This window comes from Salvelinus alpinus, chromosome 14 (genome assembly GCF_045679555.1).
Source record: "Salvelinus alpinus chromosome 14, SLU_Salpinus.1, whole genome shotgun sequence".
NCBI classification, from domain to species: Eukaryota; Metazoa; Chordata; class Actinopteri; order Salmoniformes; family Salmonidae; genus Salvelinus; species Salvelinus alpinus.
The window spans coordinates 33,773,806-33,796,929 of record NC_092099.1 but is presented as its reverse complement, the minus strand read 5'-3'; the positions used below and the strand labels follow the sequence as shown (position 1 = coordinate 33,796,929).

The 23,124-nt window shown below is 42.4% G+C and overlaps 1 protein-coding gene across 3 annotated transcripts in view; it reads right to left on the bottom strand.

Moving 5' to 3' along the window:
* Positions 1-2,150: 2,150 nt before the first annotated feature.
* Positions 2,151-23,124, bottom strand: part of LOC139538815 (TSC22 domain family protein 1-like) — a 99,118-nt gene continuing 78,144 nt past the window's right edge. The window contains exons 1-3 of one of the 3 annotated variants that reach the window (XM_071341286.1): positions 17,712-17,985; positions 5,092-5,143; positions 2,151-3,775 (exon numbers count right to left, since the gene is read on the bottom strand). In XM_071341286.1, coding sequence (XP_071197387.1) covers positions 3,500-3,775; positions 5,092-5,143; positions 17,712-17,797 — 414 coding nt within the window. In that variant the 5' untranslated portion in view covers positions 17,798-17,985 and the 3' untranslated portion in view covers positions 2,151-3,499. Of the gene's footprint in view, positions 3,776-5,091; positions 5,144-5,682; positions 6,012-17,711; positions 17,986-23,124 lie in introns of those variants that run through there. The other 2 variants (XM_071341285.1, XM_071341282.1) reach the window with 2 other exon arrangements.

The window sequence follows — 23,124 nt, the reverse complement described above, 5'->3', positions numbered from 1 at the left end:
CTCTTTGCTTGACATCATGGGAAAATCTAAATTAATCAGCCAAGACCTCATAAAAAAAATGGTAGACCTCCACAAGTCTGGTTCATCCTTGGGAGCAATTTCTAAACACCTGAAGGTACCAAGTTCATCTGTACAAACAACAGTACGCAAGTATAAACACCATGGGACCACTCAGGAAGGAGACGCGTTCTGTCTCCTAGAGATGAACGTACTTTGGTGCGAAAAGTGCAAATCAATCCCAGAACAGCAGCAAAGGACCTTGTGAAGATGCTGGAGGAAACGGGTACAAAAGTATCTATATCCACAGTAAAACGAGTCCTATATGGACATAACTTGAAAGACCGTTCAGCAAGGAAGAAGCCACTGCTCCAAAACCGCCATAAAAAAAGCCAGACTACGTTTTGCAACTGCACATGGGGACAAAGATCATACTTTTTGGAGAAATGTCCTCTGGTCTGATGAAACAAAAATAGAACTGTTTGGCCATAATGACCATCGTTATGTTTGGAGGAAAAAGGGAGATGCTTGCAAGCCGAAGAACACCATCCCAACCGTGAAGCACGGGGGTGGCAGCATCATGTTGTGGGTGTGCTTTGCTGCAGGAGGGACTGGTGCACTTCACAAAATAGATGGCATTATGAGGCAGGAAAATTATGTGGATATATTGAAGCAACATCTCAAGACCTCAGTCAGGAAGTTAAAGCTTGGTCGCAAATGGGTCTTCCAAATGAACAATGACCCCAAGCATACTTCCAAAGTTGTGGCAAAATGGCTTAAGGACAACAAAGTCAAGGTATTGGAGTGGCCATCACAAAGTCCTGACATCAATCCTATAGGAAATTAGTGGGAAGAACTTAAGGGTGTGTGAGCAAGGAAACCTTCAAACCTGACTCAGTTACACCAGCTCTGTCAGGAGAAACGGGCCAAAATTCACCCAATTTATTGTGGGAAGCTTGTGGATGGCTACCCGAAACGTATGACCCAAGTTAAACAATTTAAAGGCAATGCTACCAAATACTAATTGAGTGTATGTAAACTTCTGAACCCATGGGAATGGGATGAAATAAATGAAATCTGAAATAAATCATTCTCTCCACTATTATTCTGACATTTCACATTCTTAAAATAAAGTGGTGATCCTAACTGACCTAAGACAGGGAATCTTTACTGGGATAAAATGTCAGGAATTGTGAAAAACAGTTTAAATGTATTTGGCTAAGGTGTATGTAAACTTCCGACTTCAACTGTTTATCCGTATCGCAGTAGACTACACCACTGCATAATCTTTGGATGCTGACAGCAGTCACACAATTGGAAGATATAGCTTGGACTGTAGCCTACAAAAGCCTATTCGTTCTCTTTTCCCGCAAATGATCAAACACATTTGGTGTCATCATAGTAGTCTCTGACTTGTGGTCAGACTCGCAAACATCCTTTCTGAATTTAAAAGTAATCCTCTCAGTACTCATCTAGGTTTTCAAAAGTATCTGGAATCTGATTACAATATTTTTGCTGGTAACAGATTACAGTTCCTGTTTTTTTGTAAACCTTTACATGTAATCCGTTACATGTAATCCGTTACATGTAAGGGTTTACAAATAAACAGTAACTGTTATCCATTACCAGCAAAAATATCCAACCCTGGACTTTGGATAGCCCCTCTCTAGGGATAGTTAGGGACCGTCAATACATTACACAATGTAAAATGGGACAATATTTTCATGTTGCACATCTTTTAGTTGTTTCACTAAACACTTTCAATATTTGGATAAGAATTTCTACAATTTATAGTTGGTTTGATATTTTTAAGTCATTGAAATTTGGCGATTTTGAAATTGTGTAATTTACTGCTGGTTCCTAACTAGCCCCATAGGGATATCGAATGTCCAACCAAATTGACCATGGGCATTTCCATCGGCTGCGCTCCTAATTGATTACGTGGGTGCTGCAAGCTGTGGGCAGGAATAAAATAAACTCACAAAAAAAAGACTTAAAAAAAAAAAATCCTCTCGCAAATCTCACGAGACAGACTTTGACAAAAAATATCCTACAGATTAAATAAGGTAAATTATTTAAACTACATATGTAAATTAAGGTTATCTATTTAACTATAGAAGCATGAATCGCAAGAAGAGACATGAACAAGTGGATTCTGATTCCTTTAACATTTTTATTGAAAGTTGTGAAGTGCAACTGTAATTGTGTTATGTATGTTTACAATACCTCATCTGGTTTGAGGAAACATGCACAGACCATGAGCTTACAACTTATACATAGAAAGCAAAAAATCCATTTGTTTTTCTTTATGATATTCAGAGTATGGTGTTTGTTAAGTTAAAGAGTTGATCAGGAAGTACTTCACTGTCAAAAAATGAAATCAATTGAAATAAAACTTCACGAGGGGTGCAATACTTCAAGTGAACAATGGTTTACAGTAACCGTTAATGTTGTAACCCAGGATATGAATAGTGGATACAGTCATCTGTCTGTTAAATAACCTCCACAGCTCGCCATACTCCTGAATTACAGCATTATAAAGAGACTGCACAAATCTTCAGGCCAGCCCATTACTAGCTCCCTCTTCATTTGTACTTCACCTACATAGCATCTGGTCTTCTCTCCTTATATCACTATATTACACAGTACTTACACTAAATATACAGAGATATACATCATGTAGAAAGGCCATCAACTCATCTTTGAAAATGCAGCTTAGCCTAACATCTCAACCCCTTAGCTTCATTACATGAATAGAGAATCCACCAAAATAACAGGGTGCAGGGCTGAGGGGCTCAAACTTAAATACAGGGAAAAACCCTCATTATCATCATCCCTCCTTTAATAAGCAAATGTAGGCTACAACTCCCTTCAACCTCACAGTTAAAATGATGACGTCAATGAAAGTGTTGTGTTCTCCCTCTAGACCTCCTCTCCTCTCGCCCCATGCCAGATGGGGACTATTACACGATGATAAATCCTCAGAGATTATTGAAGTTGTCACAATGAGAGATGCTCTATTCTCTGTCTGTCCCTCTCTGTATCGCACAGAAAAAAAGAGAACAGCTGCATTTATTTACATTATTAGGATTCAGCGAAGCACGGTGACTCCCATCACTATTTCCCTCCATCATTTTTACCACTGAAGTCGACATCACCTAAAATCCATTGATACAGGCACAGTGATTCTTTGAGTCATGTTCACTTTTTCTTCCATGTATTTTTGGACAATGTTCATTCTCCTATAACAGCCTCCTTTTCTCCTCTCCTAGGTAGATTGTCTTTGATAGTGTGTTTTAAAGCGCCTTGAAACGACGACACCACCCGTCGCCGCTCCCAGAGTTAAATATGTGCAAATTCTTGTCTTAACAGCGTAGCCTCCTGCAGTGGAGGCCTGGTTGTTCTGCAGTGTTAGAACAGAATATGTCTGAGGACAGTCAGTCAGACCCTGGTTGGTTGATAGGTTGCGTCATTCACCCCTCTCCCGGGGTAGGCGGTGATGCTATGCGGAGGGTCCAAAGTTGTGTGAGGTTGGCTGCAGTTGAGTTGGGGGTAGGGCTGGTGCCTGGGTCTGGGCCGATGGCTGTGTGGAGGTGGGAGGGGAGCCCGCCTGGGTCTGGGCCTGGAACTGAGCCATCTGCTCTGGGCTGGCCAGGGTCTTTAGAAGGCTGTTCTCCTGCTCAAGCTGAGAGTTCCTCTCAATCAGCTCCTTGATCTGCTCCTTCAGAACCTCCACTTCCTCCCTCACTGCATACATCAGGTGGCTCTTCACCAGGTCCTAAAGGCACAGAGAGGAACAGAGAACACAGAGTTTAACATGGCAATAATTACACACACAAAAAAATACAAAGGCCCTGTATGGCTCAGTTGGTAGGGAATGTCACTTTATAACACCAGGATTATGGGTTTGATTCCTGGGGCCACCCATACATGAAATGCATAATGTGACCATAATTACAAACCCACATTTTTTTTTGTGTGTTTTTTCTTCAAATGACCTAAAACCTATATCATACTCTTGATATGATGATAAAAATGTAAGCATAGCATTACTACTGCCCTTTCTATGAGAATTACTATGTAATACAACATATTGTGTATTATTGTAGCTAGCTTCTGTGGTCTGTTTTAATATAAGAAGTGAGTCTGATGTTAACACAATCTGTTGAACATGTGGTGAAAATCAAAAGAAAGATTCTGTAGATAATAAAACAAATAGTCCTAGGGTCTAAACCTCCCCTTCCTCTAAGCCAGGACGCAACGTCACCAAACACACAAAATGGCCGGCCCACATATAGGCTTTAGCCAATCGGAGCCCGCGATATTTATACCCAGGCGTCAAAGACTTTGTTTGCCTAGCAACAACGGCATGCCAAGCACGGGATGGCGTGAGAGAGAGAGCGTCCTCAGCAGGCGGGGATCCAGGGACAATAAAACACTAGAACCATGAAGAACTGAAAATAAAAGTCTGCACGCACGCTCATCTCCCTGTGTCAACGAGTTTATTCAAATAAATGGTAGCTTCAGGTAGAAATCGAAACTGAATGTTTTACAGAACTGAATCCTTGCTAAAGATTACCAAAATTTAAATAAAGTGATTGTGCTACCACGGTAAACTGGATGGTAAAAGTGCATGTCATCTTGATACGACTTTCAATGATGATACCTGGCTAACGTTAATGCCCCCATAGATACACTTTGGCAAACGACGTATTAAACTGACGTCAAGGCACATAACACCATATGCTGCTACATAGTTGCCAGAGCATCAAGGTATTCACGAGCCATCATCTACGTAACAGCGCCAAAAAATTGGTTACAAAGAAACGAGGAAATCAAGAGCGACATGATGTTTTAACTGCAGTAGTAGACATATTGTAAAGAGAATCAGCAATACGTCTGTATTTTGCGTGACTTCCCAGTTCTGGTCGGTTACTGGTTATGTAATCCATTCATTAAACTGATTGATGCAACGTTTTCTTCTGAACTGATCATTCTCCGCATGTGTTCTTCGAAAAACGTTATATATGCATGTGATTTATGTAGTATAGATAGCAGACAAGAAAGTTGAGTTAATATAATATATCAACTTACCATAGCCTGTTCGATTTTGTTGTCTATGGCCACCACACTGGCTCCTGACGAACTGGAAGAATGAAAAGAAAAAAGTCTTAACACACTGCATCGGTAAGAATGAATGATTAAAAGGTAGGCATACTGTCGATGTTGCAGATCTAATACCAGCCATTTCAATACACAGTGGAATACAGTATAAAATATCCTTATACAGGTGACCACTTCCGCTAAAGACCATTCTGGAGCAAAGTGTTCAGGGTGTACTGAAATGACCGTAGACAATATTCCTCCTAAATAATACGAATATGTTATTTCATTGTCATCCATGTAAAAATTAACCATGGGTGATGTGTACATTTAAGGTACAGCATCTCCCGAGGCAACAGTAAGCGAAGCCAACCCGGTAATGCATCAGGACGACAAGTCACATTCTCTCTCTTACTGAACCCAATAAAAAATGGCAGCATCATTAGGCTATACTTGTATTTCAATGATAAAGTTCTCTATAATAGATTGACTCAGTGTATAAACGAGGGTTTCTTTCAGCATACAGACTATAAACTGCCCACACTAGGCATCCTCCTTGCAGCAAGTCACTGCTATATTTACCTATTGTCGAGCCTGACAGGCGAACTATCCGCGCTCAGCAACGAAGATAAAAACGAAATAGAAAAATTCCTTAGCTGGCAAACACCGAGATCCATCGCCACTGTTGTATAGCACGGAGTATTCATGCTATATCACAGATAAACTAAGCTTTAACCAACGGAAAACTCGACGATTATCGTGTATCACATTCTCTACTTCCGTGGTTCGGAGAGGCGGTATTAGGCACTTTGTGTCCCGTCAGAAAATCATCCTATCCCGGGGAGCCTGTACATCTACCGCTGCACCACAAAGAATCTCCAAGGTCAGTTCATCTCAGCAGAAAATCTGCAGCCTGAGATATTTGCATAATTTATCTAAGAAAAACAGGGCTCCGATGCACCCCATTGGTGGAGGGATACTGATATTAGCATAATATATGTAGGAACGCCCCTACTTGCGGCTCAGCCGATACATTATCATAAATTATTCAGAGATGCGCCCTCACCCGCAGAAACTGGGAAAAACCGGATGAGATGAGAAGGAACACAACAGTCCCTCCAAGACACAAAGGGATGTTTACTTGTCGAGAATTAGGCTACCAACAATTGGCTGAATACCATGAATTACTGGCAGCCACAACACGAGAAAGGTGACAATGAACGGATGTATTTTGTGCATTTACAACAACCAAAATGACTGTAAACCCGATGAAAGTGGATATTATAAACAAAAACTAAGAACTCATTTACATATAGTAGAAAATAACATTTCAAGACCTTTGCAGGTGCAAAAACAAAAAAAGACTTCAATGTTAACACACCACCCCCTGGCGGTTACTATGAGAACAAGAGTCCCACACAAGACAAGGATCAAGTCAAATTGTGTCACATGTGCTGAATCCAACAGGTGTAGACTTTACTGTGAAATGGTTACTCATGAGCCCTTTCCCAACAATGCAGAGTTAAAATGTATGAAAAAGATAACACTCCAGTGACAGTCCACACAGGGTTTACTCCAACCAATTAACAAAATACCAATAACAACAAGTAAACAGATTCATTCAGATCTCTTCCAGCACAAGTTGTGTATGTCTACCTGGTACACAGGATTGCCAGACTGACTATAGATGAGTCAGACACTAACTCAATTCACGTGAGGGAAGCCCTCCATCCATCATGCCTCAAATTACTGAGACAAGCCAGAGACGCATGTGCTACATTTTTTAGTGCTTCAGAAATTAGGAGAAGAGATGTCGTGCGTCAGTCTCCAAACAAAAACAATGTAGCCTCACAAAATACCTGTTGACTGTGAGCAAAACACTAAGAAGTGGGTAAGTGACTTGACTGGCAAGATGGATAGTGGATAACTTTATTAATGTTCTGGAGAAAAACGTAGAAACTGAACCAGTGTTTTCCATACATCTCATTGAGCACTCCGAGCCTGTACACTTATTTTCTGTATTCCAGAACTAGCAAAGTTGATCCAAAGTGGTCACCTAATCGTCAATCACATCATTCGATAAATTAGCCATGTACAGTACATCACAGGGTTTTTTTCTGGAACAAAAAGCTTAGGTGGCGGGTGTGGCAGGCTGAATTTTACAGAACATCTCTCCATGGAGCTGAGATAAATTGTTTACGTTTTAAAGCAAATTACCTGCAATTCTACACATTTTGCCATACAGCTGAGAGAAAATGTTGCAATTTTAAAACATTTCATGCAATTCTACAAATGGAGCTGAGAGAACATTTAGCAGTTTTAAATCAAATTTCTGGTTCTCTGCTCACTTCCTCGTATTTACAGACTCAGAAACTATGTTATAGGCTAGTGCCTGTGGCTTCTCCCTGACCCCAAGCTATAGCTAGCCTTTAGATATTTTCAGTCTAAAGTAAGAGATGTCCATTAACTCAATTAAGGGGTTAGTTTTAAATAGCACTTGTTCAGATGCGCCAAGCACTTTTTATTGTATGGGGCAAAGAAACACACCTCAGTGTAGCAAGCAACTGGGTGATGTCATGGTAGCCATAATACAACTGGTTGTTTGGATCCTGGATGCTGATTGGACAAGCAGCGTTTCAAGCCGTGGTGTATTGGCCATCACAGACACCTATGCCTGCTAACAGTTCCATCTGAAAATGATCACTGCGCCTCCATAAGAATATCATGTTAATGTTGCTGTCTGAATCATCTCTTGTATTTATCTCAACTTGCACATTATTTCCCCTTGCTTCCAGCCTAGCATTTAGTTTGGTACAGCGGAGGTAATATAAGCCTCACTATCTGCCTGTCCGACCTCGGAAACAATGTTTCACTTTTGAATTTAGATCTCTGTAGTACCATACAGAGTGAACGGTGCCAGACAAGACAACTTTTTCTGAGCCAATCGAAATTACACATCGTCATTATCATGGGACATGTCCAAATAAATGCCAACAGAAAAAAAAACTCAAACGGAAATGCAGCTAGTGCATACCGACATCCCAGGTTAAATTTGACGTGACTGAGTTAGCGGAATTTGGCTGGCTAGCTAGCAAGTGACAAGAACGATATCCAGCCTGCATACCATTTTGTTTAGAACGGACGACCAGTCTTTTTGCACATCAACTATGCAAAAATAATCAGCGACTGGGTCGCATCTGTAGCAACCTGACCGAAAGAACTAAGAACCAGATTTTTGTCCATACTGTATCTTCTGGTGAAAGAATTAAACATTATTAGCTCATTTACTTATCAAAATACCATTAATGAAAATACGCAATTCATTGTTATTTAATATGTTGGTAACAGTTCAATTAAAGCAATAAGACTATCACGTTGGGCTGAATAACACCATTTACCTGTGATTGTATTGATGATACAGCATTGCCTCGTGCCTTATTGCTTAATTTTACGCCAGAGAAAGCTCATCACACATCAGCCATCATAGGATAATATCTGTTCAGTGCTGCTGATACAGTGGATTCTTAACTACACCAAACTATAGAAATATACACTCAGTGGCCAGTTTATTAGGTACACCACCCCGTTCACGAAAATGGTTTCTACAGACAGTGAGTCACGTGGACGTGGCTTGCTATATAAAGTTGGCCGACAGGCATTGAGGCAATTCAGTTATTGTTCAATTGAACGTTAGAATGGGCAAAACGAGTGACCTAAGCAACTTTGAGCGTTGTATGATTGTTGGTGCCAGGCGGGCCGAATCCAGCATCTCTCAGAAACGGCCGGTCTCCTGGGCTTTTCACACACAACAGTGTCTAGGATTTACAAACAAAAAATATCCCGTCAGCGGCAGTCCTGTGGGCAAAAACAGCTAGTTGATGAGAGGTCGAAGGAGAATGGCAAGAATCGTGCAAGCCGCAAATAACGGCACAGTACAACAGTAGTGTGCAGAACGGCATCTCAGGAAACACACAACTCGTCAGTCTTTGTCATTGATGGGCTATTGCGGCAGACGACCACACTGGGTTCAACTCCTATCAGCTAAAAACAAGAAGAAGCTGCTCCAGTGGGCACGTGATCACCAACACTGGACAATTGAGGAGTGGAAAAACATTGCCTGGTCCGACGAATCCCGGTTCTTGTTGCGTCAGGACTTGACGTAAGCAGTATGATTCCATGGCCCCATCCTGCCTGGTGTCAATGGTACAGGCTGGTGGCAGTGGCATGGGGAATGTTTTCCTGGCGCACGTTAGGTCCCTGGATACCAATTGAGCAACATGTCCATGCCCCAAAGAATTCAGGCTGTGTTGGAGGCAAAGGTGGGTTCGACCTGGTACTAGATGGGTGTACCTCAAACTGGCCACTGAGTGCAAGTCAAATAAATATAAGTTTTCTTGTTATATAACTTCAGTACTAGGATGTGCAGAATACACATGGACACGCCTTGCTCGTCACAGAAGTTACAGTAAAGGCCTAAAGGTTGTCTTTAAATATGACATTTGTGGTAATCCATCTACAGTAACTGTCAGTAAAATAGCCTGGAGTTAGTCAAAGAAAAAGCTTCTGTTCGTTTGCTAAAAGTTTTGGCTGAGAAAATGATTGAGTGAACCATACAACTGTAGTGTAGAAATCCTAGTTTCTATATTCATTTGAATGCAATCCAAACTATAAAATGAGAATGATGTGGATGAGCATTATGGCTGGCCTACATATGTGCAGCAGAAAAGGCCTTCAAGGCTTGAGTATTGCCATCTTAACACTACTGGGGGGGAAGAAAAATTAAGTATTTTTTCCAACAATTGTTTACAGACAGACCTTTTCACTTACAATTCCAGTGGGTCAGAAGTTGACTGTCCCTTTAAACAGCTTGAAAAATTCCAGAAAATGATGTCATGGCTTTAGAAGCTTCTGAAAGGCAAATTTACATAATTTGAGTCAAATGGAGGTGTACCTGTGGATGTATTTCAAGGCCTACCTTCAAACTCAGTGCCTCTTTGCTTGACATCATGGGAAAATCAAAAGACATCAGCCAAGACCTCAGAAAAAAATTGTAGACCACAAGTCTGGTTCATCCTTGTGAGCAACTTCCAAACACCTGAAGGTACCACGTTCATCTGTACAAACAATAGTACACAAGTATAAACACCATGGGACCACGCAGCCGTCACACCGCTCAGGAAGTAAACGCGTTCTGTCTCCTAGAGATTAATGTACTTTGGTGCGAAAAGTGCAAATCAATCCCAGAACAACAGCAAAAGACCTTGTGAAGATGCTGGAAAAAACAGGTACAAAAGTATCTATATCCACAGTATAATGAGTCCTATATCGACATAACCTGAAAGGCCGCTCAGCAAGGAAGAAGCCACCGCTCCAAAACCCCCATAAAAAAAGCAAAACTACGGTTTGCTACTGCACATGGGGACAAAGATCGTAATTTTTTGGAGAAATGTCCTCAGGTCTGATGAAACAAAAATAGAACTGTTTGGCCATAATGACCATCGTTATGTTTGGAGGAAAAAGCGGGAGTCTTGCAAGCCGAAGAACACCATCCCAACCGTGAAGCACAGGGGTGGCAGCATCATGTTGTGGGGGTGCTTTGCTGCAGGAGGGACTTGTGCACTTCACAAAATAGATGGCATTATGAGGCAGGAAAATTGTGGATATATTGAAGCAACATCTCAAGACATCAGTCAGGAAGTTAAAGCTTGGTCGCAAATGGGTCTTCCAAATGGACAATGACCCCAAGCATACTTCCAAAGCTGTGGCAAATTGGCTTAAGGAGAACAAAGTCAAGGTATTGGAGTGGCCATAACAAAGCCCTGACCTCAATCCTATAGAACATTTGTGGGCAGAACTGAAAAAGTGTGTGTGAGTACACTGACTCAGTTACACCAGCTCTGTCAGGAGGAATAGGCCAACATTCACCCAACTTATTGTGGGAAGCTTGTGGAAGGCTACCCGAAACGTTTGACACAAGCTGAACAATTTAAAGGCAATGCTACCAAATACTAATTGAGTGTATGTAAACTGACCCACTGGGAATGTGATGAAAGAAATAAAAGCTGAAATAAATCACTCTACTATTATTCTGACATTTCACATTCTTAAAATAAAGTGGTGATCCTAACTGACCCAAAACAGGGAATTTTTACTGGGATTAAATGTCAGGAATTGTGAAAACTGAGTTGACATGTATTTGTCTAAGGTGTATGTAAACTTCAGACTTCAACTGTACCTCAAAAACACACATTACCCCTACATGCAGCCATAACACTTCTCATATATAGATTCCATTCACACCTCAACCCAACCCACCTCTTACATTCCACACACAAGAAATCTGACCTCGCTGTGTATAGGCGGAGCTGGGGTGATTTATTGATGCCCTCTTTTACACACCCTACCTGGGAGGAAAGGAGGGAGAGAGTAAAGGTGGGGTACAGGGAGGGAAAGGTATTGCTGCTATTGAAGAATGGTCAATCCTTCCAGCAGGGTGTAGGGATTAATACCAGAGACACAGAGTTACAGGCACACTAGAGCCAGAGTCTTGCACACAGAGAATAGAATGTAGGGTCGTATGGTTTCATAGGAAAGACAAAGGCTCAAGTGTGTTTGGGCATGCACAGAAGTGGTGCAATATCATCACAGGATATAAAAAGGTCCAATACAGCAATTTTGATCTCAACATCAAATAATTTCAGGGTAACAATTAAGTACATTACTGTGATTTTCTTTTTTACCATACTAATTGAAAACAAAAATAGCTTTTTAGCAAAGATACATTTTTAAGCAATAATGTTACTAGAACTTTCTGGGAGTGGTCTGGAGGAGAAAAGTGAAAACTAGCTGTTGTTGGCAGAGGGGTTTGGAACGCTCTTTCTTATTTGGTCTATTAACTAATTTACCCTCGCCAAAACTCCATCCCACCATAGTACATTATCATTTTAACAGTATTATTTCAACCCCAGTGTGGAAATATATATAAAGAACACAGGACAATCAAGTTTTTTTAACTGCACTAAGATCCAATACTAAATGTACAAAACAGGCTACTACATAGTAAGGCCACCATTTCATCCAGTTATTCACAGATCTATCACATCACATTTTATTTGTCACATGTGCCGAATACAACAGGTGTAGACCTTACAGTGAAATGCTTACTTACAATCCCTTAACCAACAACGCAGTTTTAAGAAAATACCTAAAACAAATATTTAAAGACAGCAGTAATATAACAATAGCGGGGCTATATACAGTGGGTACTGGTACAGAGTTGATGTGTGGGGGCACCGGTGTCGAGCTAATTGAGGTAATAAACTCAGCAAAAAAAGAAACGTCCCTTTTTCAGGACCCTGTCTTTCAAAGATAATTAGTAAAAATCCAAATAACTTCACAGATCTTCATTGTAAAGGGTTTAAACACAGTTTCCCATGCTTGTTCAATTAATGAACATGTACCTCTGTAACGGTTGTTAAGACACTAACAGCTTACAGACGGTAGGCAATTAAGGTCACAGTTATGAAAACGTAGGACACTGAAAAGCCTTTCTACTGACTCTGAAAAACACCAAAAGAAAGATGCCCAGGGTCCCTGTTCATCTGCGTGAACGTGCCTTAGGAATGCTGCAAGGAAGCATGAGGACTGCAGATGTGGCAAGGGCAATAAATTGCAATGTCCGTACTGTGAGACGCCAAAGACAGCGCTACAGAGAGGCAGGACGGACAGCTGATAGTCCTCACAGTGGCAGACCACATGTAACAACACCTGCACAGGATTGGTACATCCAAACATCACACCTGCGGGACAGGTACAGGATGGCAACAACAACTGCCCAAGTTACACCAGGAATGTACAATCCCTCCATCAGTGCTCAGACTGTCCGCAATAGGCTGAGAGGCGCTAGATTGAGGGCTTGTAGGCCTGTTGTAAGGCAGGTCCTCACCAGACATCATCGGCAACAACGTCGCCTATGGGCACAAACCCACCGTCGCTGGACCAGACAGGACTGGCAAAAACTGCTGTTCACTGTTGAGTCACGGTTTTGTCTCACCAGGGGTGATGGTCGGATTCGCGTTTATCATCAAAGGACTGAGCGTTACACTGAGGCCTGTACTCTGGAGCGGGATCGATTTGGAGGTGGAGGGTCCGTCATGGTCTGGGGCAGTGTGTCAAAGCATCATCGGACTGAGCCTGTTGTCATTGCAGGCAATCTCTACGCTGTGCGTTACAGGGAAGACATCCTCCTCCCTCATGTGATACCCTTCCTGCAGGCTCATCCTGACATGACCCTCCAGCATGACAATGCCACCAGCCATACTGCTCGTTCTGTGCGTGATTTCCTGCAAGGCAGGAATGTCAGTGTTCTGCCATGGCCAGCAAAGAGCCCAGATTTCAATCCCATTGAGCACGTCTGGGACCTGTTGGATCGGAGGGTGAGGGCTAGGGCCATTCCCCCCAGAAATGTCCGGAAACTTGCAGGTGCCTTGGTGGAAGAGTGGGGTAACATCTCACAGCAAGAACTGGTAAATCTGGTGCAGTCCATGAGGAGGAGATGCACTGCAGTACTTAATGCAGCTGGTGGCCACACCAGATACTGACTGTTACTTTTGATTTTGACCCCCCCTTTGTTCAGGGACACATTATTCAATTTCTGTTAGTCACATGTCTGTGGAACTTGTTCAGTTTATGTCTCAGGTGTTGATTCTTGTTATGTTCATACAAATATTTACACGTTAAGTTTGCTGAAAATAAACGCAGTTGATAGTGAGAGGACGTTTCTTTTTTTTGCTGAGTATATGTACATGTAGGTAGAGCTATTAAAGTGACTATGCCTAGGTAATAACAGAGTAGCAGCAGCATAGGGGGAGGGGGGCAATGCAAATAGTCTGGGTAGCCATTTGACTAGATGTTCAGGAGTCTTATGGCTTGGGGGTAGAAGCTGTTTAGAAGCCTCTTGGACCTAGACTTGGCGCTCTGGTACCACTTGCCGTGCGGTAGCAGAGAGAACAGTCTATGTCTAGGGTGGCTGGAGTCTGACAATTTTTTAGGGCATTCCTCTGACACTGCCTGGTATAGAGGTCCTGGATGGCAGGAAGCTTGGCCCCGGTGATGTACTGGGCCGTACGCACTACCCTCTGTAGTGCCTTGCGGTCGGAGGCCGAGCAGTTGCCATACCAGGCAGTGATGCAACCCGTCAGGATACTCTCGATGGTGCAGCTGTAAAACCTTTTGAGGATCTGAGGACCCATGCCAAATCTTTTCAGTCTCCTGAGGGGAATAGATTTTGTCGTGCCCTCTTCAGTCATAGGAAAGGCGTCCATCTTTACACACAATTCACAAAACCTTATCTAGTTCAGCAGAACTTGGCTTGTGGTTAGCCTGAGGTGCCCAGTACTGTACTGAGTCCATCCAACAGTGATCCTAATTACAGCAGCACTGTTCCCACTGAGGCCCTGCAGCTCAGTAAGAGGCTCAATGCGCTGTTCTCTCTTCCTGTCCTCTTTGACTGGAGGTGGCTTTAACCTATTACACAGACCCAAATATATACCTGGGAAGTGCTCAGCCTGACCTCAGTCCACACACACACAGCGACCAAAGCTACTTCGCCCTGAGCTATACTGGGCTCCATTCATAAAGCACTAGGGCCATACTAGGACAGGCTTCCAGGAAGCTGTGCTTAACCAATGTTCTGTTCACTGACCTGTAGGTCCCCAGCCAATGACAAGCAACATATAATGGAGGTCGGCTGTAACTACCTGGTCCCAGCATTTTCCAATCACAGAAGTGCTTTTTTCTACCTGGGGCAGCAGTTAGCCTAGTGGTTAGAGCATTGTGCCAGAAAGGTTGCTGGATCGAATCCCAGAGAAGACAAGGTAAAAATCTGTCATTCTGCCCCTGAACAAGGCAGTTAACTCACTGTTCCCTGGTAGGTCGTCACTGTAAATAAGAATTTGTTCTTAACTGACTTGCCAGATCAGATCCTTAAATAAAGGTAAAAAATACAGTTGAAGTCAGAAGTTTACATACACTTAGGTTGGAGTCATTAAAACTCGTTTTTCAACCACTCCACAAAATTCTTATTAACAAATTATAGTTTTGGCAAGTCGGTTAAGACATCTTCTTTGTGCATGACACAAGTAATTTTTCCAACAATTGTTTACAGACAGATTATTTCACTAATAATTCACTATATCACAATTCCAGTGGGTCAGACGTTTACATACACTAAGTTGACTGTGCCTTTAAACAGCTTGGAAAATTCCAGAAAATGATGGCATGGCTTTAGAAGCTTCTGATAGGCTAATTGACATAATTTCAGTCAATTGGAGGTGTACCTGTGGATGTATTTCAAGGCCTACCTTCAAACTCAGTGCCTCTTTGCTTGACATCATGGGAAAATCAAAAGTAAACAGCCAAGACCTCAGAAAAAATATTGTAGACCTCCACAAGTCTGGCTCATCCTTGGGAGCAATTTCCAAACGCCTGAAGGTACCACGTTCATCTCTACAAACAATAGTACGCAAGTATAAACACCATGGGACCACGCAGCCGTCATACCGCTCAGGAAGGAGACTCGTTCGGTCTCCTCGTACTTTGGTGCGAAAAGTACAAATCAATCCCAGAACAGCAGCAAAGGACCTTGTGAAGATGCTGGAAGAAACGGGTACAAAAGTATCTATATCCACAGTAAAACGAGTCCTATATCAACATAGCCTGAAAGGCCGCCCAGCAAGGAAGAAGCCACTATTCCAAAACCGCCATAAAAAAAGCCAGACTACGGTTTGCAACTGCACATGGGGACAAAGATCGTACTTTTTGGAGAAATGTCCTCAGGTCTGATGAAACAAAAAATAGAACTGTTTGGCCATAATGACCATCGTTATGTTTGGAGGAAAAAGCGGGAGGCTTGCAAGCCGATGAACACCATCCCAACTGTGAAGCACGGGGGTGGCAGCATCATGCTGTGGGGGTGCTTTGCTGCAGGAGGGACTGGTGCACTTCACAAAATAGATGGCATCATGATGCAGGAAAATTATGTGGATATATTGAAGCAACATCTCAAGACATCAGTCAGGAAGTTAAAGTTTGGTCGCAAATGGGTCTTCCAAATGGACAATGACCCCAAGCATACTTCCAAAGTTGTGGCAAAATGGCTTAAGGACAACAAAGTCAAGGTATTGGAGTGGCCATCACAAAGCCCTGACCTCAATCCCATAGAAAAGTTGTGGGCAGAACTGAAAAAGTGTGTGCGAGCTAGGAGGCCTACAAACCTGACTCAGTTACACCAGCTCTGCCTGGAGGAATGGGCCAAAATTCACCCAACTTATTGTGGGAAGCTTGTGGAAGGCTCCCCAAAACATTTGACCCAAGTTAAACAATTTAAAGGCAATGCTACCAAATACTAATTGAGTGTATGTAAACTTCTGACCCACTGGGAATGTGAAATAAATAAAAGCTGAAATAAATCATTCTCTCCACTATTATTCTGACATTTCACATTCTTAAAATAAAGTGGTGATCCTAACTGACATTAGACAGGGAATGTTTACTGGGATTAAATGTCAGGAATTGTGAAAAACTGAGTTTAAATGTATTTGTCTAAGGTGTATGTAAACCTCCGACTTAAACTGTGTATAAAATAAACCCTACCCTTAACTCCAAGAATATATATAATAGAAAAATTACAAACAGTTAATGTCTCAGACAAGGCTTACTTACTAACTTAGTTAATGTACTCGCACACCAATTCTGACAATATTGCTTCTCTTGTCCATTCAATGTGATGGTGGCATGGTAGATGATGTTAAACACATATCTAAGATAAGCTAACCTACATTTTGACGATGTACTTTGTGCCATATTGCTGCATCGTACATGGTTAGGTAGAAGACCTACTGAAGACACAGTACGGATCTGATCTGGCCCCAATCCAATAGACTCACCTACATCATGCATGCATGCAACAACTACATACTGACCAATACCATGCAACCAGCAGGCAACAACTAAGCAACCATCAAACTGTCAACTGACAAAGTGACAACATCAGTCCCCTAAACCATGCAACTACTAAAACAACTGAACATGCACACAACTATCAACACACAAAAGCATACACAATATCTGCCCTGCTTAAGTTAATTTTGTTCTGTAAAAAACATGACAAACAATTTACCCTTACCCTACATAATATCTTTACTATGTACCATACATAGTTTTTCCATAACATTATCATACAGTCAATTTTTTTAAATACTGACATGCGCACATTCCAATTCTACAACTGTATTAAATCTAAATCACCATCCATGTTTCAAATCGAATAAGTAATACCAATCGTTAAACCACTGGTTAGACTGACAAAGCCAAGAGCAATAGAGACAATGCAGCTTAGTGTCTTCCTTCCATTGGCTTGTTTCCAGACTCCTGTACAGTTGGAGCAGACAGACAGAGTCTATACCTCTTCAGTTACAGTATTAAGAGACTAACCCTGTTGTTAGCAGACACGGTAGACAAAGAGACTAGGTAGGTATTGTCAACAGTAGACTAGCTCCAGTAAGGGAGGACTAAGTGAGCATTGTTTAGCTCCAGTATGAGTCTTCGTTTACCTCTTGAGGTGTTGCTCCAGTTCCCTGAACAACAGCTTCATGGCCATCTCGTCCCGGCTTTGCACCCGGACCACCAGCTCTCTCATCGGGCTGTCCGTCAACTCTCCTCCAATAGAATCAGATATATTCCTATTTTCTAGTCCCTTGGTCCCTTTCTCTCTCTTAAAATCACTGTATATTCCTTCTCTGAGTTCCACCAGTCTGGAGAGAATTGGTGCAGATGTGGGGACAAGCCAGGGCTGCGTATGTATGTCTCTAGCCTCTGTGTGCTTCTCCAAGGCAGGCGAACTAGCGACTGATTGAGCAAAAACAAGAGTAGGGCACCTGTGACATCACAGTACTGCGTGCAGTCATGTGACCTAGTGTTACATAAACCATCAAAACAGATTAGCTTCTTCCCTGATGAGCACTTCTCCTCCTCCTATCCTCCCCTTTCCCTCTCTCCTTCCCTCCCTGGTGAGCCCTGGGTCTACTACCCTCCAACAGACAAGAGGTGGATACCATTCTCACGCTACTCCACCGTCCTCCAAACATTCACCTCTTCTCACTCGCCCTCTCCCTTCCTCCAGGGTGGTTTTGGACCCCCCTCTGTGTTTAGGAGACCCCTGGCCTCCCCTGTCCCCCCCCCCCCCCCCCCCAAAGGCAGGGTATGTCAGGAGGGCCGAGTCTGGCCCCTGTATTTGAGCCAGGTCTTATCCTGTCACTTCTCATCAACAGGGTGAGCTAATGGGGGGCTTAACGCCTGCACACACAGAAAGAGTACAACACACACACACGCGTCTGCAAACTTAGTCAGCCAGCAGCCTGGGTTAGGGGAACAACAACACAGACAAGGACAAAGCAGAGGGATTTACCTGTTCAAATACACTGAGGCCTGAGTCAGAGTGGGCTTTCTATTGTTCAGATGTCCAACTGGGGCAGTTTACATTAGCCTGAAGAATACAGACTTGACCCATGATGGGACATCAACCTCTTTCACACGCAACTGACTACACACACTTAATAAGCCATCTAATAACTTATACCATATTGATTAAGACACATTTTATGTCTACAAGTGCTGTGATTGGTTGGTAAACTCAAGTGAAGGCCCACAGATGGTGATGGGGTGGAACACAGTATGTTATAGAGCAACATACTGTATTGTAATTGTGTTGCTGATTATGCCTGGTTAAATTAACCCTGAGGGGATTGATCCAGTCATATTCTATTGTTTGGTACATTTGGGATTTGGGAAATAGTGGGCTAAAGATGCTACCCCTGATCTGCCAGTCTGATCCTTACCATCTGTGTGTGTGTGTGTGTGTGTGTGTATATATGTCAACCCAACGTGTATGAATGTGTAGCCTACTTCTTACACAACGACCAGTTTATAAATAGCAAGTCCTAAACCATTCACTGACTATGATGGTGATGCCATTTATTTTGTGAAAGAGATTTGGAGAATGTCCATCAGCTTCTACATGAAATAGATGTAGAAAGGGAGAAGGAGAGAGACAGGTGCCATTCGACATATTTGGAATGAGAGCAGCAGGTCACACAACAGAGTTGAGTCCTGCTCTCTCCAGCTCTCTCTCAACAAAGAAGAATGGACCAGATACACCGCATCAGCACGTTACACCATCTCAGAGAGGCGGAGAGAGATAGATGTGTATGAAGTACATGGATCCTGTTCCCCGTGCGATGTGTTGGGCTGACCGCACCAGCCTCTGGAGAGCACGGCAGTTGCGGACGGTGCAATTGTTGTATCAGGCGGTGATACAGCCTGACAGGATGCTCTGAATGGTGTAAAAATTTGTGAGGGTCCTAGGGGCCAAGCTGAACTTCTTCAGCCTCCTGAGGTTGAAGAGGCGCTGTTGCATGAAGGCACCATTTCAGGTTGTCAGTAATGTGCACACAGAGGAATCTGAAGCTTGGACCCTCTCCACTGCGGCCCCGTCAATGTGGATGGGGTGTGCTCTCTCTGCTATCACCTGTAGTCCACAATCAGCCCCTTCATTTTGTTGACGTTGAGGGAGAGGTTATTTTCCTGGCACCCTTCCGCCAGGGCTCTCACCTCCCCGTCTCATCATTGTTGGTAATCAGGCCTACCACTATTGTCTCGCCATCACCCACTGATTAACTTGTCATTTTTGCAGATTGAAAATGTTTTGAGATAGTATTACAGTAAGTCAATATTTATATTTAGGAATTAGCATGGAATTTAGCCAATTCATATAATGCACCTTTGGATTTTACCCTGTTCTCGAAAGCGAATGGTTAGAACGTTTGTAAAGTTAGGAGAGCTTGTTCCGTGAAAGCAAATTTATAGCTGTCCTTTACGAAATTACCCTGTACATGTAAAAATGACCAAATACACAAACTGTTTAAAGCAAAATTACCAAAACTATTTTCTTACTGTGAACCTGAACAACCTAAATAAAATCTGAATGAGTAAAAACGGTCAATTCCTAATATAATAATCTGTTTTCTGACCGATGCATGCTTAATTTGGATTGGTTTGGGCTCCCACAGACATCTCTTAAACATTTGAACCGGGGACAAACCGGGTAAAATGTTACATTCCTAGTTTATAGTAATTCCCATATGTAACATGTGGTCAAGTGGATCCAATAGTTCATGAAAAGGTTCAGATGGCGTTTTACAGCCCACCATTCAACAAATATCCCCAAACATTACTAAGATACGTACAGGTTTACTAAGCTGAGTTCTCAAAGGTGCTCTGCTATGTGTATGTATGGTCTGATAGGGATCACTGGATAGTAGTGATGGGGGGGAGAAATCGATAGTTACATATCGTCATATTATTTCGGGATGATATATCGATATCTTACTCCAAGTATCGATTATATAAAAAAGAAAGATACAAATAATAAACTTGCTACTGTAGGTTTATTTATTTAACCCTTATTTTACCAGGTAAGTTGACTGAACACATTCTCATTTACAGCAACGACCAGGGGAATAGTTACAGGGGAGAGGGGCGATGAATGAGCTGATTGTAAGCTGGGGATGATTAGGTAGCGTAAGCTATTCGGCTGTACATGTGCAAAAACGCCAGTATGTTTCATCCTATAGCATGTACTTCATCTTCTTTTTAAATATTAAGCCAACATGTTTGCAGCACTTTTATTTACTTCACTAATCAAAACTCGTTTCTCATGCTCTCTCGTCAAACATATAGTGAACAATATGTTTGAAACATCAAATCGCAATATCGAGTCGCAATACATACGGAATCGAGAGAATCGCAATAAATATTGTATTGGCACCTACAGCTGAAGTCGGTAGTTTACATACACCTTAGCCAACTACATTTCAACTCAGTTTTTCACAATTCCTGACATTTAATCCTAGTAAGAATGTACTGTCTTAGGTCAGTTTGGATCACCACTTTATTTTAAGAATGTGAAATGTCAGAATAATAGTAGAGAGAATGATTTATTTCAGCTTTTATTTTTAACATCACATTGCAAGTGGGTCAGAAGTTTACATACACTCAATTAGTATTTGGTAGCATTGCCTTTAAATTGTTTAATTTGGGTCAAGTATTTTGGGTAGCCTTCCACAAGCTTCCCACAATACGTTGGGTGAATTTTGGCCCATTCCTCCTGGCAGAGCTGGTGTAACTGAGTCAGGTTTGTAGGCCTCCTTGCTCGCACACCCTTTTTCAGTTCTGCCCACAACTTTTCTATGGGATTGAGGTCAGGGCTTTGTGATGGCCACTCCAATACCTTTACTTTGTTGTCCTTAAGCCATTTTGCCACAACTTCAAAGTATGCTTGGGGTCATTGTCCATTTGGAAGACTCCCCTTTTTTCCTCCACACATAACGATGGTTATTATGGCCAAACAGTTCTATTTTTGTTTCATCAGACCTTAGGACATTTCTCCAAAAAGTACAATCTTTTTCCCCATGTGCAGTTGCAAACCGTAGTCTGGCTTTTTCATGGCAATTTTGGAGCAGTAGCTTCTTCCTTGCTGAGCGGCCTTTCAGGTTATGTCGATATAGGACTTGTTTTACTGTGGATATAAATACTTTTGTACCCGTTTCCTCCAGCATCTTCACAAGGTCCTTTGCTGTTGTTCTGGGATTGATTTGCACTTTCCACACACCAAAGTACGTTCATCTCTAGGAGACAGAACGCGTTTACTTCCTGAGCGGTGTGACGGCTGCGTGGTCCCATGGTGTTTATACTTGCGTACTATTGTTTGTACAGATGAACGTGGTACCTTCAGGCGTTTGGAAATTGCTCCCAAGGATGAACCAGACTTGTGGAGGTCTTGGCTCATTTCTTTTGATTTTCCCATGATGTCAAGCAAAGAGGCACTGAGTTTGAAGGTAGGCTTTGAAATACATCCACAGGTACACCTCCAAATTACTCAAATGATGTAAATCTGCCTATCAGAAGCTTCTAAAGCCATGCCATCATTTTCTGGAATTTTCCAAGCTGTTTAAAGGCACAGTCAACTTAGTGTATGTAAACGTCTGACCCATTGGAATTGTGATACAGTGAATTATAAGTGAAATAATCTCTGTAAACAACTGTTGTAAAAATTACTTGTGTCATGCACAAAGAATATGTCTTAACCGACTTGCCAAAACTATAGTTTGTTAACAAGAAATTTGTGGAGTGGTTGAAAAACAAGTTTTAATGACTCCAACCTAAGTGTATGTAAACTTCCGACTTCAACTGTAAGCATCGTGACAATATTGTATCGTGAGTTCCCTAGCAATTCTCAGCCCAATGAGAGGTGTCTGACAAAGCGTGTGCTGATCCACACAGCGGCCATTACATAGATGTGTGTGAGAAAAACAAAGGCCACAGGTATGACTAATGTAAAGTGAAACCAGGCATTAGCAGGTCTAACACACACAAAACACTCCCACACATCATTCTGGGGCACAATGCACCGCTCAAAGACATTTTGAATACGCTCAAAGAGAAAGCTGCAGAAAGACTAGAGATTCTTACATGAACCATGAAAAGAGGGGCAAAAGACAGAATATAGAGAAAGCAGAGAGAGACAGAGAGAGGGGACAGAAAGGGAGAGGGAATGAGAGGGGGACAGAAAGAGGGAGAAAGAGAGCGAGAGTCAGTCGTGCCTGCGGCTGTAACAGTAGTCTCCCTCATCAGTCTTTGTGTGGAGTCACTGGGCTGTTGATGAGAAGTGACACATGGGGGGGGATGATGTTAGAAGCCTTTACTGGAGCCTAGAACCAACTGATGTTCCCCTCCACACGCAACCATCAACACGGCTGGACCACTCTAGTGTGTGTTTGTGCGTGTGTGCGGTCACTGCGGTGTGAACTGGGGCTTATCCCCAGAGACAATAGCAGAGCTGTCCAATTTGGGGCGATGGGAGAGAAAGAGGGGGCAATGAGGATAGAGGAAAGCGAAAGAAGGAAGAGA